The sequence below is a fragment of the Girardinichthys multiradiatus genome, chromosome 12 (assembly GCF_021462225.1).
Source record: "Girardinichthys multiradiatus isolate DD_20200921_A chromosome 12, DD_fGirMul_XY1, whole genome shotgun sequence".
Taxonomy (NCBI): Eukaryota; Metazoa; Chordata; class Actinopteri; order Cyprinodontiformes; family Goodeidae; genus Girardinichthys; species Girardinichthys multiradiatus.
Genome location: NC_061805.1, coordinates 19663928 through 19682922, shown reverse-complemented (window position 1 = coordinate 19682922; position 18995 = coordinate 19663928). Strand labels below are relative to the sequence as shown.

The 18995-nt window shown below is 37.5% G+C and overlaps 1 protein-coding gene across 4 annotated transcripts in view; it reads left to right on the top strand.

Moving 5' to 3' along the window:
- Positions 1-18995, top strand: part of LOC124878375 (transducin-like enhancer protein 4) — a 63049-nt gene that overhangs the window by 12781 nt on the left and 31273 nt on the right. For 2 of the 4 annotated variants that reach the window (XM_047382290.1, XM_047382292.1), the window contains exons 5-8: positions 7042-7104; positions 11912-11986; positions 12476-12677; positions 15841-15857. In XM_047382290.1, the coding sequence (XP_047238246.1) occupies positions 7042-7104; positions 11912-11986; positions 12476-12677; positions 15841-15857 (357 nt within the window). Of the gene's footprint in view, positions 1-7041; positions 7105-10825; positions 11987-12475; positions 12678-15840; positions 15858-18995 lie in introns of those variants that run through there. The other 2 variants (XM_047382291.1, XM_047382293.1) reach the window with 2 other exon arrangements.

Below are 18995 nucleotides of genomic sequence, written 5' to 3'. Positions count from 1 at the left end.
TTTGCTGTCGTTGCCTCAGGGGAAGTCTGGTACCACTGATACCAAAGGTAACCTCTTCAAAGGTTATGTACAAGAAACAAGGTTAGATATGTAGCTTCTGTTGCCTCTTTTGCAAGACTCAAAAACATGTATTTACATTAGTTATTTTGCACTTTAGTTACCTGATTAATGGGTCAAAATAAAAATAGTTTTTTCAGAGACCTGCTCAAAAAATCCCCTGAAAATTATAGCATTTTAAGAAGGAAGTCGACTTTTAGATTTCATGTTAACTAATAACTCCTGTTAACAGCTAGGACAACTCTTCAATGAATTCATTAAAAAGTACTAAAAGATAGGTTGGCAAACTTTCACTTTATTTTATGATCATGTTGGCTGACAAAGCCGGCCCAAAGCATTTGCAAACAAAGCCTCTGCTGTGGGCCTCCAAGGGGCCCCAAGGTGCCTTTGAATTTTGACACAGTATAGATCTCAGATGTTGTTTAGTTGTTTGTTATCTAGTGTGTCAAGAATGAGGCAACTTTTATATCGGATCCGTGTGTAGTTCGAAAGATTCTGTTACCCGTGTCTGAGCTCGGGGTCACATTTTATATACAATGTAACAGTTTTAAAAGAAATCTCAGCAATTACCAGTTTTCTGTATATCCTTGTAAGCTTGTAAACTATTACTTTCACCCCTAAATTAAATCAAGTACAACAGAGTCCCCCTGTGTGCAAGCAGTGTTAGGTCATAAAACAATATCCCAAGCTTTAAACATCTGACTGAGCACTGCTCAAACGATCATTTGAAAATTACAGGTTTGCAGATAGTTTCACATTTTTCTTACACACGGGCTTTTGTAGGGTGCTATAATTCTTTCACATGAAACCAGCCTGTGTCTGCTGCAACCATTTAAATGCCTGACAGGTAGGTGACACTGTTATGTTGTGTACAGCTACTTTTAATCTACCACTTTTGTGCAGTTAATGACCCAGATTGACATATTTTGTCAGTCTAAATGGTGTCATAACCAGTGTGCACTCAGTAAGTGTTGATATTTAATGCAATCAAACCTGCTAAGGTAACACAGAATACCTTGATTGCAAAAAGCTGACAGCTGGATTTAAAGGCCAACGATGGATTGCTCCAACTCAAGAATGATACTCACGTACTCTGACGAAATGCACTTGACTTTGAAAGGGTGAAAATGTAGGGAGTGTTAACAGTGTTTCATAAAAATGGAGCCGATGAAAGCTTCATCCCTCATCATTCATGATGTCTGTTTATGTGGGTGCACTACAGTATTTCTGGTGCACACAGATTCTCCTCTTGAGGCTTTTTACGGTTTCAAAGACAACTTAATGATGGTATTTGTAGTACTGCCAACTGCAATAATTTGTGCGTGTTATGAATGTGATGATAATTGCAGAGTGGTTGTGTATTTTGGTTGTGGCAAATCATAGTTCTTTCTGCATAGTTAAATGCACACACTTGCTTGGGATGTAAACATTTACACTCCCATTCATGCTTGGGTGATCTTGATACCAAAACCAAATCTGCATCTTAAGTGAAACGTTTTGGTTTATACAATGGAAATGTCTCAGTTTGCATTTCTGTTTTAATCACATTCATGAAAATCTTTTTTTCGAAACTGTCATTGACTTCTGCCAGGGTGCATTTTTAACCCAAACTGTGTGGGTGCTACATTTCTATTTTATTTAATTTCTTTTGTCTTCTCAAGATAAATTGTTAGTTTTGCCCTTCACATGACAACAGCCATTAAGTTGAAATTTAAAGCACACAACTGTATGATACATAAAAGATGAGCTTATTTCCACAAAGCCTGAAAATGACTTCTAGTGTGTCAATGTCTTTTGAACAGATGCTCCCGTAACAGAGGAATGGCCCTCTTGAGCGGCCAGTTCAGCACCTCTTTTAATAAGACCTCTTATAGTAAATATTATAGCAGTGATTTTGGAAGCATCTAAGATAGTTTTATTTTAATTTTTTTTTATTTCCTTTGTAAAAGGCTCCTTATTTTGTAAGACATCATCAGTGAAGGAGAAGTTCTCAAAGCTAGCTCCTTCACTAACTTTGGAATTGAAAAATCCTTTCAAATAAAGTGCGAAACATCTTCAACTACAAGAACTGAAGTCCAGTTGTTTTGTTTTTTAACCTTTTTGGATTTGTTTGAAATAGTATTTCCAAGAAACTTGATGTAGATGTTTTTGCTGACGTAAAGGCATTTTATTAGCAGGGATGATTTTATTCAGATGGGTTTTCACAGGAAACGTCATATTTATCCTATGGGTGGCCTTGAATCTAACTTCTGGTCCTTTATAATCACAGATTCCTGTGTTTGCTTTTTTTCTACTTTCTGATCTCAATCTCAACTTCTAAACCTAGAGGAGATATTTTTCTCTTCTTACTTACGATAAACTGTTTTATGGTTTCCTGGACCTCCACAACCAGTCGGAAATCCCAGGATTGTGATAAACCATTTCGTGAGCCAATCATTACCCTACACACTTTGGGCCTGATCTTCAAAGATCCCAAATAGCGGGTGCTAATTTACGTGTACTATAAATAAATTGCACTTGCAATAAGTGGGCGTGTTGCGTGCGATTTTCAAAGATTGCACATGCAATGGATAGCAGTTGCAAAACAGGTGCAGACCGCCCTATATAAATGGGGAAATTGCGTGTGCTACTGACTGGAACAAGAGGAAAAGCAAATAGATCCTCTGCTGTGTTCCTAGAAATATGCAGGGATTGTTAAACTGCATCATTATAAATGATCCAGTTGCTGATTTTTTCCTTCTGTTCCGTTCGGCCTTTGCTTTTCTGGACTGTTACAGTTAGTTAACTTTTGTTGTGCTACTCACAGCAGGTTTGTCATCTGCCCTGACAAGATTAATTCTCTTATTTTGCTTGACGTAACTCGCAACAAATTTGCCAATCAATATTAACAATAGGAAAGACAAATATGTCTGTTAAATAATTTGTCTCCCTTGATCTTTTAATTCTTTTCAGACACTCAGTGGGTTCTGTTGTTTAAATGAGAGTAAACTTTTGAAGAGTTTGGAGTTTATTCTAAACAGCCACAATAAGCCTGAATGTAATATTAGCAACATAAAAATAGATTGTTGTAGGAGTTGGCAATCTGTATGTTATAGCTTTGCTAATATTAAAACATAGCGTCACATAACTGTTCTGCAAAAAAGTTAAATTGAACATTTATGTATGTAAAAATAAATTATTTTCCAATGATTTTACTAAATTCGTTTTCTTTGTTTTGCCAATATTTTAAAGATATACAACATGTTTGATTGTTTAAATTGTTTTGTGGCAACAAAATAATTTTTCAGTGCATAAACTAAACCCTCCCCTGGCTTATGTTCACATTTAAACAACGTAATCAAACTGATCCAGCTTCGATTGCTCAGCGATGACATAACGTTACTGTCAATAAAGCAATGTGTTTTGTTTAGTGACAAGGTTAAAGCATACAGTCTTTGTCCCAACATGGAAAAGCTGCCTTAAAATGGTGATTTTTCACCTGCTAAGAAGTGATTTTAGCATTTTGCAAATTAAGGATTTAATCTGCTTTATAATGTATTTAGTTCTTTCCTATTAATTATATTATCAACATCAAAGCACAGTGGGTCTTTTGCATGATGTGCGATTACAGGTTGTGCACGCTTGATCAGTTATGTGCGCTTTTTGCCATGATCAGGTTTGTTCGCGTTCAGCAGATGATCACTGACAGCGATGTTACGCTGGAATGATGTTGAATGAAGTGTTGCAAGGAGTTTTACCAAGGGAGAAATCTCATGGCTTTTCTTTGTGATTGGCTCCAAATCATAACTTAGCTAATCCTACATAGAATCCACTATTATCGTCTATTTTTAATATTTTTATTTTTGACAATTTAAATCTGTTGGCACATGTACAGGAGATTCCTCTCCCTGTCATCTGTCATTCTATATATGCCTCCTTCTGGCCAAAGTGACAGCAGACATTTTTGGGTCCCAGTTAGCACCTGCATTTCAAACATGCTAAATCCACACGCAAAAATAGAACCCGCAAATCGTTTCAGGCATTGAAATTGCATAGTGGATGGTAAGGGATGACATTTGAATATCTTTCTTCCATGAATTTGTGCGTTTGGGTCATTAGTTTTGTACCAGTGACTCAGCTTCCCTAGTTAGAATTCAGTGGAATGATGAGACTATTAGATTTCTCAGAAGGATTCATAGATTTTTAGATTTCTTTGAAGGATTGTAGTATCATTTGATTTGTTTTTCTGTGTCTGTTTCTGTGTTTATTTTCTTCGTGATTGTATTGTAATTGTATGTACAGCGCTTTGGGTGTCCTTACCTTACCTTACCTTACCTTACCTTATGTTTTCCTGCAAAGGCAATCCGATTACCACCTCATTTGTAGATCAGCTTTGCTGACGCAAACAGGTTTGCGTGCGGTTTTGTACACGCAAATCTTTTGAATATCAGGCCATTAGAGTACTGACCTATAAATATGGGAGGTTTCTGCACCTCCAGAATCAGTTTCAGTGTTGTTATAGAGGAAAATATGCTATTGGTGTTTTTATTTTATTAGTAGCCGAAGAGGATGCAGAATTGTAAGGTGGTGTGTGGGGGGGTTATACTAAATAAAACAAATGCTATGCTCCATGATAATTAACCAACAGCTGCTTGATTTGGTAAACATTCTAATTATGATTATTTTATTCAGTACTGAAATTCTGATAAAACTACTATTAACTTTGAAAAACAGCATATCTAATTCACTTGAGACCTTGAGCATAACACCATCTTGCTACCTACTTTGTTAAATCCTCCTTAAAACATCTAATTTGGCATAGAGGGTTATCTACCTGATTTAAATATCCTTATAATCCATCCATCCAAAATATTAAATCGTATCCACAAAAATACACTTACCAGCCACTTTATTACACCTGTCCAACTACTCGTTAACGCAAATTTCTAATCAGCCAATCACATGGTAGCAACTCAGTGCATTTAGGCATGTAGACATGGTCAAGACAATCTGCTGCAGTTCAAACCGAGCATCAGAATGGGGAAGAAAGGTGATTTAAGTGACTTTGAACGTGGCATGGTTGTTGGTGCCAGATGGGCTGGTCTGAGTATTTCAGAAACTGCTGATCTACTGGGATTTTCACGAACTGCCATCTCTAGGGTTTACTGAAAATGGTCCGAGTTCTGTGGGCGCAAATGCCTTGTTGATGCCAGAGGTCAGAGGAGAATGGCCAGACTGGTTCAAGCTGATAGAAAGGCAACAGTAACTCAAATAACCCCTCGTTACAACCAAGGCATGCAGAAAAGCACCTTGAGGTGGATGGGCTACAGCAGCAGAAAACCACACCGGATGCCACTCCTGTCAGCTAAGAACAGGAAACTGAGGCAACAATTCACACAGGCTCACCAAAATTGGACAATAGAAGATTGGAAAAACGTTGCCTGGTGTGATGAGTCTCGATTTCTGCTGCGACATTCGGATGGTAGGGTCAGAATGTGGCCTCAACAACATGAAAGCATGGATCCATCCTGCCATGTATCAATGGTTCAGGCTGCTGGTGGTGGTGGTGTAATGGTGTAGGGGATATTTTCTTGGCACACTTTGGGCCCTTAGTACCAATTGAGCATCGTGTCAATGCCACAGCCTCCCTGAGTATTGTTGCTGACCATGTCCATCCCTTTATGACCACAGTGTACCCATCTTCTGATGGTTACTTCCAGCAGGATAACGTGACATGTCATAAAGCACAAATCATCTCAGACAGGTTTCTTGAACATGACAATGAGTTCACTGTACTCAAATGGCCTCCACAGTCACCAGATCTCAATCCAATAGAGCATGTTTGGAATGTGGTGGAACGGGAGATCCGCATCATGGATGTACAGCCGACAAATCTGCAGCATCTGTGTGATGCTATCATGTCAATATGGACCAAACTCTCTGAGGAATGTTTCCAGTACCTTGTTGAATCTATGCCACAAAGGATTAAGGCAGTTCTGAAAACAAATGGGGGTCCAACCCAGTACTAGCAAGGTGTACCTAATAAAGAGGCCAGTGAGTGTATGTTTGTCACGGATCACTGTAGGATGCCCATGTCTTCCTGCCTCCTTTTTGCTAAACTGAATGTCAGAGCTTGTCAAAGACAGCATGACATGTACCTTTTGCTTTTCAACTGCGGTCTGAAAACTGTTTTTTCCTGGTCTCCCAGCAACCAGCCTATAAGTACAACATTGAAGTGCGTGCACTTCTCCCAGCAGGTGTAACACACTTACAGTAAATTATTTACTTCTAGCCTGATGTAGCTGTGATAAGATTGCAGTCCTAGAATGAGGCCAGTGGGGCCAGTCCTGCTTCAAATTCTCCAATGGCACAATCCACGCAGGTGTACCCAGACCAAATGTCACGGGAAAGCTACCACTGGTTCTACCAGGCTCTTCCATACTATACCCAGGACCCAGATATGCAGTCACTATGATGATAAAACACCAATATCTCACCATGGAAATTTGGGAAATGTATTACATTCCTGATGCAGCCTCTCATGCAACCTTGTGAAGACCATCCATTTTCAAGTTGATCTTTTTTTGTTAGGGTGCGATCTTGCAAAGTGAAAAGGCCTATATAAACGACAGACCCTAACCAATGACATCTGAGACTTTGGTGCTTCTTGCAGCTTAATATTGGCCCAATCTTTCCACCTTTTCTCATGTGAATTATGCAAAATCAAATCAATACAATGATGCATAATATGGTAAAATTAGTGTTTCATCTTGTTCTTAATGTCTTTAGAGATTAACCCATTCTCTAAATACTATTCACAGTTAGTAGTGTTAGACTGGGGCTTCCAATGTGACTATTCAGATGTATACAAGACAATAATGTGGGTTCCTAATCATAAACCTTAGGGATCTCATCAGTTGAACTTTAAATGAAGAGGATGCCTTCTTGTCTGCTGGTGAATTTGATGATGTTTGTCTTCTTTGCACCCACACCTCTGTTTTACAGGCGGAGATTGTCAAAAGGCTGAATGCAATCTGCGCTCAAGTCATTCCTTTTCTCTCTCAAGAGGTAAGAGTTGAAAATGCCTGTCACTTGGAGTTAAGGATTGGTGGGTGAGAGAAAGAATGTGAGGGAGAAAAGACGACGGGGGAAAATTGTGAGGAGGATTCTGACGCAAAAAGAGAAAAATATACATACACTCACATAAATGAACAAACAAACACGCAGATTATCCTTGGCTAATCCTCCCTGCTCAGGATAGGCAGATATACTCTGAACTTATCAAATGTCTCCCACTAACATATGCAGGAGCCAGCAGTGAAGTATGCGTGAAGGGAAATACTTTTTTGTTAAAATACATTTCATTTGTGTAAAATGTGTGCTTTATACAGTGTGTTGATTATCCAATCTTAATGTGTGCGTGTGTGTGTTTCGGTGATAAATCCTCCCTCTAAGGAAGTAGCAAGCTGTGTGTATGTGTGTGTGTGTGTGTGGGTGTGTGTGTGTGTGTTGAGGGGTGGGAACAGCAGGAATGAGTGAGTTTAGACTCCGAGAGCTCTCCTCCAGATTAGCCATGGATTAGGAGGGTTTAGGATGGATTAGGAATAATGGCATTAGACGGTGGTGCTGCTACACAGCCCTGAGGCCCACGGAGAGGGGAGGCAGGGGGAGGAAGCTGCTTTTTGTTGGTGCACAGCCTTGTTGACTATGTGCATAAGAATTGCACCACAATACCGCTGCATATAATTGTTATTATGAGGCAAATAAGATCAGCCATGTTGAGTCTCTGTTTTTATTTTCGTAGCTGTCACTTTTTGGATATTGTTCCCCAGGATCCTTAAAGATTTTCAGCTGTGTTGTTACAAATGGCATTCTTCCTAAACATGGGTCAGTACAACCCCCAAATGAAATTCTAGGATTATCTGAGTAACACAATTCAGTCAGTCAGTCATTTTCTACCACTTATTCCACAGTGGGTCGCAGGGGAGCTGGTGCCTATCTCCAGCACTCTATGGGCAAGAGGCGGGGTACACCCTGGACAGGTTGCCAGTCCATCGCAGGGCAACACACAAACAACTACGCACACACTCATTCATTCATACACCTAAGGGCAATTTAGAGAGACCAATTAACCTAACAGGCATGTCTTTGGACTGTGGGAGGAAGCCGGAGTACCCGGTGAGAACCCACACATGCACGGGGAGAACATGCAAACTTGAAGCAGAAAGACCCCCAGTCAGGAATCAAACCCAGGACCTTCTTGCTGCAAGGCAACAGTGCTACCAACTGCGCCACCGTGCAGCCCTAACACAAAATTAATAAAGTAAATTCATCAACTAACAAACTTAGCAGCTCGATTTATTTCTTCAAATCAGGGTTCACACAGGACATTTGAGATATTCTTACAACATGTCAAAATGTGCAGAAAAAGTGGTGTGAATACTTGAATACTGAACGCTGTATGAAGAGTTCTGTTTGCCTAAGATCAAAAAGTTTTCTATCAATATCCAAGATTTGCATGGGCTGAGATCACTAAGATTATTATTATTTTTTCTAAGATTTTAGTATAACGTTCATTTCAAGTTTGTAGTTATTAGAAAGAGAGATAAGAACGTCAAAAAAGCTATTTGAAAGTATTTATCAGAGTTTTGGATCTCCTCTTCTGTGCGTGTCACATTCTGGTAGGTTAGACTCAGTGAGTCAACGTGTAGCTGAACTCTATGGTCAGGTTCATTTCCACACCTGATAAGCTCTTTCATCTCTGCCTTACTTTGATGTTCTGCACTCCTGGATGAATCTTCCTGCTCTTTCTCACTGTCTGTATCTGTCTTGTGCTCTCTGTACCCTTTCTATGACTTTGTACTGTTTGCTGTCTCCCTCACTCTGCTTGTCTCTTTCTCTCCACAAAATTGTCTGTTACTGTGTGATGAAGATGTGGAAGCTATTTTGTTTTGAAACGTTTTAGGTGTACTAGCAACAAAAACATAAACCAACAACCTAAACCCAAAGAGACACAAAAGATCTGGTTAAACTGTCTTCATGATTCAATTAAGAAATACTTATCTTTACCGAACAGTTTGTCATGTTATCTGTAACCTGTAGTTTTATTTCAATTCTCATATATAGACTTAAGAAACCGCTACTGCTAAATTTAACAGCATTTCTCAAACTGCTTTTTGCTCGCGATATTATACCATTTTGTCGTTCCGCTCTTTAAGGAGAAATAAGTACAACAAAATGATATTAACTGGCTAATTAGTTGAGCTGTCTGCTTGAAAGGAGCCTCTAATTGGCTACTTTACAGACATGACACTGATAGTCTATTAACTATAGATCACAGTCGTACCTCAAAAAAAGAAATGTATTTTATACAATTAACTCACTATGGGTTTTTGTTATTGATAACATCACCAAAAGTACCTGTTTACCCAATTTGTCATTACTGTAAGTGAGAAAAATTGAAGTATCCTTTCTTCAGCCAGCTGACTGGCTGTGAGCAGGAGCAGTTGATGAGTGTGTTTCGCTTTGTTAAAAAAAGCTCCAGTCACTACAGCACTTTGTCTGGCATCTCAATGAGAATATTTTAAACTGTATGAACAGTATGGAAGAATATTTTTGAAGCCATAACATTTTTAGAACAATTGTAGCTGTGACAGTTCTGAATTTATATTAAATGAAGAAGCCACAACAAAAATCTAAATTAAAATGTAAAACATTTTATTTGGATAAATTCATCTGGGATAAAAAAAAACAAAAACATAACAACCAAGAACATTATATGGTAGTACCTTATAAACAATATTTTTCAGACTAACCTCTCAATGAAACCATTGCTTTGTGCTCATCAAAGCAGGACAAGAACTTAAAAATGTCTCATTGAAAGATTCAGACTACAAATGTATTTAATAAACTTACCCATTTCTTATAAATATACGGCATTAACACAGGTTTGAGATCTGAGGCTGGGATTTGACATGTTTTGAGTTCAACACTGAGGGCGATGTCTGCTCTTTTATTGCCATCAGTGCCAGCATGGCAAAATAGGGCAACTATGGGCAAAGCAAAAGTCGGCATGACGAAGGTAGGCTTTGATGTTTTCATAAAACCTCAGAGTGAATCAGCTACATGCAAACCACCAAAGTTTTCATTTCAAGAAAAGCTATTTGTATTTTATTTTTTTAATCAAATGTATTGTTTGTATGTCTTTTTTTAGTATAAATGGGATCAGGTAATTGCAGTAGCCGAACCTATAGGTTAGCGGCAGCATCCGTTCCAAAGTGGACTTCTACTATTTCAAACAATGTCAAGCTCAAATTGTCAAAGAGGTTTATTCAAACAACTTTTTACAAAAATGTTTAAACTGCCGTCATGTTTGCATTGGACACTTTGAAAAAAATGTTTAGGTAGCCAATATTTAATCACATAGGAAGTGGAGGTAAAAGGCATTGCATCACCAATAATCTTCCTGTGTGAAACACCTACTGAAAATAGGACCTGCCAAAGTGACTGAAATAAAAGCAGTTTAGTGTTAAAAAGGCAAAAAATCTTATTAAGCTTCAAGTGAATGCTATTTTATTGATTTTTAAACAAATATAACCCACAGTCCCACAGTCCAAAGACATGCCTGTTAGGTTAATTGGTCACTCTGTGTGTATGGTTGTTTGTGTGTTGCCCTGTGATGGACTGGCGACTTGTCCAGGGTGTACCCCGCCTCTCGCCCGTAGACTGCTGGAGAAAGGCACCAGCTCCCCCGCGACCCACTATGGAATAAGCGGTAGAAAATGACTGACTGACTGACAAATATAATTTTATTTTAGACACTCACTCTGTGTGTAATGACGATATATTAACTGCCTATAACAGTTTAATAAAACCCCATTTCAAAAATCCAAAGGTATTCCTTTACTAAGCAGCTTTCTCTTAGGTTTCCTGGAAAATTATTATTTTAAATGCAGTTTTCTGGTTATTTATTCCTAAACATTGTATAGCAGTGGCAGATATAGCAAGGCCAGTGCCAAAGAAACATAAACGTGGATTCTTTCAAGTGTTCATCATTTCGTTTCATAGCTTTTCATGTAATTGTAAGATAAAAAATCAGAATCAGCTTCATTTGCCAAGTTTATGCACACAAACAAGGAATTTGACTTTGGTTCCACTTTGCTTTCTATGAGCAAAGGGTAAGTAAAAAAAAAATTTGTTAATATGTATTTGTATATATAGTGTTTTGACAAAATAGAATGTCAAGGTTGAATTGGTGCAAATATGCATTGTATTGATCTTGGCACTTATGACTGTTATATGTGCACCAGAGAGACAGTCTGTGGAAATAAACTGTCTCTGTGGTGGCTGATTTTTGCAAGTAGCACTCTGTAGAGCTGACCTGAAGGTAAACGTTTAAACAGTTTGTGTCCAGGATATGTGGGTCTGCAGAGATTTTTGTTGCCCTTTTCCTGACTCTAGATCTGTACAAGTCTTGGATGGAGGGAATGTCAGCCTTGATAATCCTCTCTGTAGACCAAATTGATCTCCTAAAGGCAGACTGCTTAGAACTCTATTAGCAAATGACCCTTGTTTCTCATAACATTTATTACCCCATTAAACTATTTCCTGGATTCATTGGTTTCATTTGTTAGTTTAAGTGTTTTGAAACAGCTTGATGCTCAGTTTGTAAATCTCATTTGTGTGATCTCATTTAGAGTAGCAGGGACAGTAGGTTAACATTATAATTTAGAGTAAATGAAAGTTTTTTTGCTGAGTTTTTTTTCCCCAATCTTTCTTTAAATTCAAATATCTGTTTTTAACAAATGTCTCTCTCTCTATGTCAGCGAATATTTCTCTCTGCATCTCTCTCTAATATTTCTTTTCTGTCCATCAGCATCAACAGCAGGTGGTGCAGGCAGTGGAAAGAGCCAAGCAGGTCACCATGGCTGAACTCAACGCCATCATTGGAGTGAGTTTAACACACACACACACACACACACACACACACACACACACACACACATACACACACACACACACAAGGAGTGCTTCAATGCTGATTAGAAGGTCAGAATGGTTATAATGTAAAGAGGAACATGAAGAGCTAAAGTAGCTAAAAGGGCTGAAGAACATCCAAATGGAACAATTTAGCGAGATATAATGATAATAGGACACAGTGTGGGATTCAGTTATAAGAATTTTCAAAATTGCAACACAAAATGGAACTTTTTAACGGGATTTCTGTGGCGCAATGCTCAATGGCCAAATGTATCCACTCTATACGGCGTTTGAAGGGATTTATTTTTAGCATTCACTTAAAATTTATCCCACGTTTTGAGGGAATAAAAGAGTTCTTTTATGCAACACAAGTCAAGCTAAAGTCTATAATTGCTTCTATATGTGCTGTCACTTTTAAGCATTTTTATCTCCACATACAAACTGTAATCCGTGTGTCCAGCAGCAGCAGCTCCAGGCTCAGCACCTCTCCCATGGCCATGCCATTCCAGTCCCACTCACCCCTCATCCAGCAGGTCTGCAGCCCCCTCTGCCCCCCAGTGCCAGTACTGCCAGCCTGCTGGCTCTGTCATCAGCGCTGAGTCACCAGCTGCCTCTCAAAGATGAGAGAAAACACCACGAGAACAACAGTGAACACACAAGAGGTAAGTCTGGCTCTGTGTGGGTCTAATGTTGAGTAAGACTGAGTAGGTCTGAGAGACCATCTGTTTTAACTAGCTTTAAGATAACTACTTTTTATGATGTATATATATATATATATATATATATATATATATATATATATATATATATATATATATATATATATATATATATACATATGGTGTCTAATAATTTCTTTCACACAGTCTCACATTAAAACAGACTTTTACATCAGTTAAGATTAGCAAAACTATTTAAATTGATCTAAATGCTGGAAAGATGAAAGTGTGATTTTTTGTGATTTTTTTAATGTCCTTTGAATTCATATGTTTCCATATACTTTGAATACTTTGCCTTCAAACAACTTGGGAAAGCTTAGATGATTTGGTTGTGGCTTTTGAAGCTTCAGATGTTATTTAGTTAATTCAGCTATAGATACACCTGGCAACACCACATTCACAAATGTGACATCATGGAAACATCAAAAGAAATCCAGCAAGATATCAGAAAGATAATTTTGGTTGTTTTGTTCACACCTGGCATAATTTTTCAGATGCCTGAAGGTGCTGCATCCAGCTGTTTTAGCATAAACAGCATTGAACTATCCAGCCATCATACTGGCTTACTGGCTTAAAATCCAAACTAATAAATTACAATATTGAACTAAGACAAAGCCATGCAGCAGAATGAATTGTTATTGGTTACATCGTTGTACCACAGCAAATAACACTTCATAAAATAAAAAAACTGCTAGAATTTGAAACTTGAAAGTAGGTTTTAAAAATGATCCTACCATAGTTCCACGTGTTCTAATAATTACATCAATATATGCAGGCTACTTTCCATGTCTTCATATTTAGTTCCCCTAATAAACGACAGGTAAAACTGTTTAAAAACACATCCAGCAATGTCAAATCCTCTGTTGTTGTCACCAGCCTGTTTTGTTAGTTTCTTGAGTTCAGATCAGATTAAAATCGCTTTCTTTTGCAATCCTCCTATTCCCATCAAGAACAATGTATGGCAAAAATCTGTGTTCCTAATACCAACTAACTGGCTCATACCTGGAAAAATGTAGTCTTATTTTAATGTTGGACAGAGGAGAGTGTCTTTTTAGACAATGCATACTTCGTTTTAACAATATGTCTTCCAAAAAATGGAATCTTATTAACTGTTTTTTCATCAAGCCATTTTAATTGTCCTGATAGGAAGTACTAAAGCACCACGTTGCCTCTTTTGTCCTCTACACCCAGACTGACTTTAACTCTTCTCTGATACGACTTTGAGCTCAAATATTTAATTACTGTTCATCGAGTAGATGTGACTGTGTATATGATAGAAGCTGTGCGTGCCACCACTTACGATGCCATGCACAGTTGCAACAAGGCTGTGAGAGTTTTCTATTCTGCAGTCAAGCAGTAAATCCTGGCCGTTATCTGCAGTACAGCTTACATGAGCAAATGAAGCTAGCCCTCACATGCATTAGGAGGGGAATCAATATAAATGCCAAACTGATTGGTGTATGTTGATAAGAAATATTTTCATTATTTTCTTTAAAGTTCTTAAATGCTTGCTTACCAGAATTCATTCTGCTGCATATTTGGTAAATGATCATGATCACATGAGGCCCTCATTCATTTACATGGCTGATGTTTTGGACACTTCAGTGTCTATATCTATAATGAAAGGCAGAGTTGCTTTTGTTGTAGAATAATTGCTGAGTTTAGAGACATTTTCATTAAAACAAGACTATAATATCCAACTTCTGTCATCTTTAAGAAATGGCTGTTTTCTAACATTTGTGACACAAAGTCGGAGAAACACCAAACTCTGTCATTAGTCATGTATCAGTGTATTTTCAGATGATTTGACCTGAAACTTAAAGTTAGCACATGAGCATTAATGCTTACATTTAGTAAATAATATTTCATACGGATAATTGCTGTAAAGATAAATTGCACATAAAATAACAATTATCAACATATACTTTTATTTGTTTCAAAGCTTTTTTTTTTAGACTGATTTTTTAACAGTTTTTCCTTTGTGGAGTTGACTTTAAGTTATCCATCGTATTGTAGCAGATATTTATAATAGTTCATGTTTCATGGTTGATTATTGTGATACTTCTAATTAATTCATATAAGCCTTTTTTTTAAATAAGTAATTATATTTTTATCCTGTGCACTTTGCATACTAGACATCTTGTGTGCATATGATATATATATGCACACAAGATGTATATATATATATATATATATATACAATTTTTGTGCTGTTTCTGATCAGATTAGATACAACCATGGTCATTCTTTATGTGTCTGTTTCTATTATTAGCATCTGCAAAGATTTGTCTTACATCCCATTGTTTCCCTTTAAGTCATGATGAGTTTGTGAAATCAGATGTTACCTGCTGGGCCATATCTAGCTGCACACAATGCAACAATGATATTTGAGTTCTTTCAACAGATTACTGTAGTGCTCTTACAATGTATCCACATATAAATCACTAAACACATACAGCCTTGAAATAAATTCGCATTTTACTGCAGTAGCATAACTTCACCCTGTAAAATTTTGGAAAGTCTACCTTTTACTTTGACGTCCAGTGTAGAAAACAATCCTAGATTAAAAAATAAATGTTTTCAACAAATACAGCAGTGCTACACTTATTGGTAACCTTAACAATTCCTTAGAAAATAGATTACCATTAACTGTCAAGTAAGTCAGGTAATAACTAATAGATACAGAAAATAGCCACTAACCTAAATTGCCAATATCTAGAGGTAATTACAAATGTATAAAAAGCTGCGACTGTGACAAAAAAGGCTGTAGGAGGACTGGAATTTATCTTGTCAGATCACACAGTAAAGAGATGGTAAGGGAGATAAAAAATAAAAAAAAACTCTTTAAACTTCACTGTTAGAGATCAGTTACAAAGTTTCAGTGTAAAATTATGCAACTGCAATAAAATAGGAATTTATTTGAGGCTATTTACACATCTTCACCAGGGAGAGCTGTGCAGGGTGCTCTATCTAGTCAAAGCTGCTTTGTCTTATTGATTGTCTTTTATTTATTGCTCGTGTGGTTGTCGTATATGGATATTTATCCTTTCAATTCAACCTTTAATTAAGTATATTTTTCTCTCCCTCTTGCCTTTCACTTCCTCAGACAGAGACTCAGTTAAGGTAAGTCCTTTCAGTCTCTATAACCCTCATAACAAGAAAATTCCTAAACTTAGAGTATTTTTCATTTGAGATGACACATCAGGATGTCTAAAGAAAGACTAGTCCATATTTACTTCACTGTATAAAAAGGTGCACAAACCTTTCCCCCTCATTTTCAGACATTAAATCTGACTAAACCTTTCCTGCTTTAGGTCAGTCAGTATTACCAAAATTATTTCTATTTGCTAAATGTCAGAATAATAGGGGAGATTGTTTTGTAGATTTTGGGTTATTCCTTTCTTCTAAATCTGGCATTTTTATATTCTAAAAAATGTATTTGCCTTTAAACAATTTGGGAAAGCCTGCACGATGATGCCCTATCTTTCTAAGCTGCTGATGAGTTAATTCACAACACTTGAGGCTAATGTAGGCTGACCTGTGAATATATTCTGATGCAGTATCTCAAACACATAAATTACTCATGTGACATCATGAAAAAATCAAAAGTAACCAGCTGAGATATCAGAAAGAGAATTGTGGACCAGTCCAACTGTGAAGTATAGGGGTGGGAATATCATATTGTTTAGATGTTATTTCTGCAGGAGAAACGGAGGCACTTCGTATAGAGAAGGCATGATAAGGATAGAACATTATTTGGAAATATGGAAGCAACATCTAATGACACCAGTCAGGAAGTTAAGGCTTGGGTACAAAAGTGTCTTCCAAATGGACAATGATCCTAAGCATATCACCAAATTACATACAAATTGTTTAAATGACAACAAAGTCAATGTTTTGGAGTGGCCACAGAAGAAAATGTGTGGCCAGAGCTGGAAAGTTATGTGTTGTGTGTGGAAGGCAGTCTACCAATTTCACTCAGTTACACCAGTTCTGTAAGGAGGAATGGGTCAAACTTGCAGCAATCTATTGTGAGAAGCTTGTGCAGAATATTTGACCAAAGTCATAAAGTTTAAAACTTAATTATTTCAAAAACTAGGGACATGTATGTAAACTTCTGAATTTAAATTCTTGGGTTCATTCTGCCCTTCATTTCTATGTTTGGTTAGTTACCTAATACCTTCCCTTAGTGGCTCAGCTCCTTGCACTCCCCATCTGTACCTTGATTGATTTAATGCTAACACAACATGATCGCAAATATTATTGAATATATTGATACAATAAATTTATGATTTAAAAAAAAATTCTAATACATGTTAAATCCATCCAGTACTGGTTACATATTGCTCTAATTGAATAAAAAGACACATTTGAGTTTCTATTTTGTATGAATTGTATACTTTCTCAAAATTAATATAAAAAAAAAAAGAAATATTAAAATGATGATAATCAAAAAAGGCAGAAAAACATAAGGGATATTAGGATAGAAGCAGAGCAGACGGTTCAGGAACAGATCATTGTTACCTCCATTGAGTCTAGTAATTAGTCTCTTTAGCAGCATGTTTTCTTCCCCCATGGAAAACATTTGGTTTGTTGAACACTCAATGAGCAGATTAGCTTGTCTTTAAATGGGCAGGGTGAGCTCACATGCTTGAACACATTTTAGAGATGCTGGGTGTGTGTTTGCGTGTGTGTTTTTTATAATTTAAAGTCTGTGGAAACTGGAGGAATGTTTTAATATGTCATCTCCTACCCCCCATGTAGCAGATCCTCAACCACACATACACACACATGCTTCATGACATCAGCAATTAGTAGGTGTGTGCGTGTGTGAATCTGAGGTCATCAGAAATCAGCGTTAAGATGGAACGGCCAGAATGATGAATTCCTTTCATTAGTGCTCAGTTGGAAATCTCCCTCCCTCACACACACACTCACTCACACACACACACACACACTCGCACACGGCGTCCAACAGTCCCTCCATAAACCTAATAAGCCATTTGTCAGTGATCTGCCGGTTGCCTTGGCTACAGTCCACAGAGTACAGTTTGTGTGAATTGCATAAACATCTGTGTCTTGATGTCCTTGGAATTAGGTCCTCACACTCCGATAAAGGTGTGCGGGTATAAAGCGAGTGCCAGCATGCATCTGCAGACCTGTTGTAATGCAGACAGGCAGTCAATTAAGCAGTCATGGTGTGTTCAAGGACAGCACTTTCTGAGAGCTTTTGTTACTGTTGGTAGAAATTAGCATGAGGGCAATAGTTGGTTTAGGGATCTGTTTTTCACACCATTGAATTGATTGTGGGTTATTTGTAACGTTCACCTTCAGTCTCAATCATGTGAGGAATTTCTTTCATGCGTAACAGATCTGATTACAATGATTAAAAAGACCATGAAATCTCTATTGATTAAAACTACAGATGCACTAATCACAATTTTGTTTCTAATTTATGAAGTCTAGTTTTTGTTTAAGTTAAATTGGTTCATCAGGCTATTTAACGGTGACAGTGCATATCAATAAACCAGTGAATGTGCCAGAGTTAGCCAAAAGGCTATTTTTCATCTGTTGTCCTCAAGCAGTCACAGTCACCCTAAAAACAAAATGCAAAGAAACAGCAGACTTACAGGATGCAAGGATAGAAATCAAATATTTAAAATCCCAACACCATCTCAAAATGACAAAAAAGATCCAAATCCAAATCCATCGGTGGTGTTGGTGCTTATCTCCAGCAGTCCATCACAGTTCACTCATATCAGCTATCATTATCAATATAAAAACCTATCTCTAGTTTGACCTGCCAATATCTCTGATTTCTCTTTAAGAACTATATTATAAGACAATATAAATACCGCATTCATTTTCCTAGTCTTTCGCCGTACTAGGAGTAGAAGCGATGTCAGGCAATGTCATACTGGCTTGTGTTTTGAGTTTTTGTTTTTGTAATATCTGGTCTAGTCCTTTCTTTTCTGTCTCCCTGCACCCCAAGCCCACACTTGTTCTTTGTTTTCCCCTGATTGTCTGGTCACATTTGTCATTGGTTCTCCCTGCTGTTCAGTTTTGTATTTAAGCCCGTTTGTTTCCGTTGTTCCCCGCTGGTTCCTTGTGCGTGTTTGCGTGTGTTTGGCGTTATGTGCACGCTTGCTACCCTGTCTGTTCCTTTCGTGAACATTAAAGAGTCGTCTTACCTGCAAACCTCGAGCTTCAGGAGTTCTTCACTGCATATTGGTCCATCACAAACCCATATTATGACAGAAG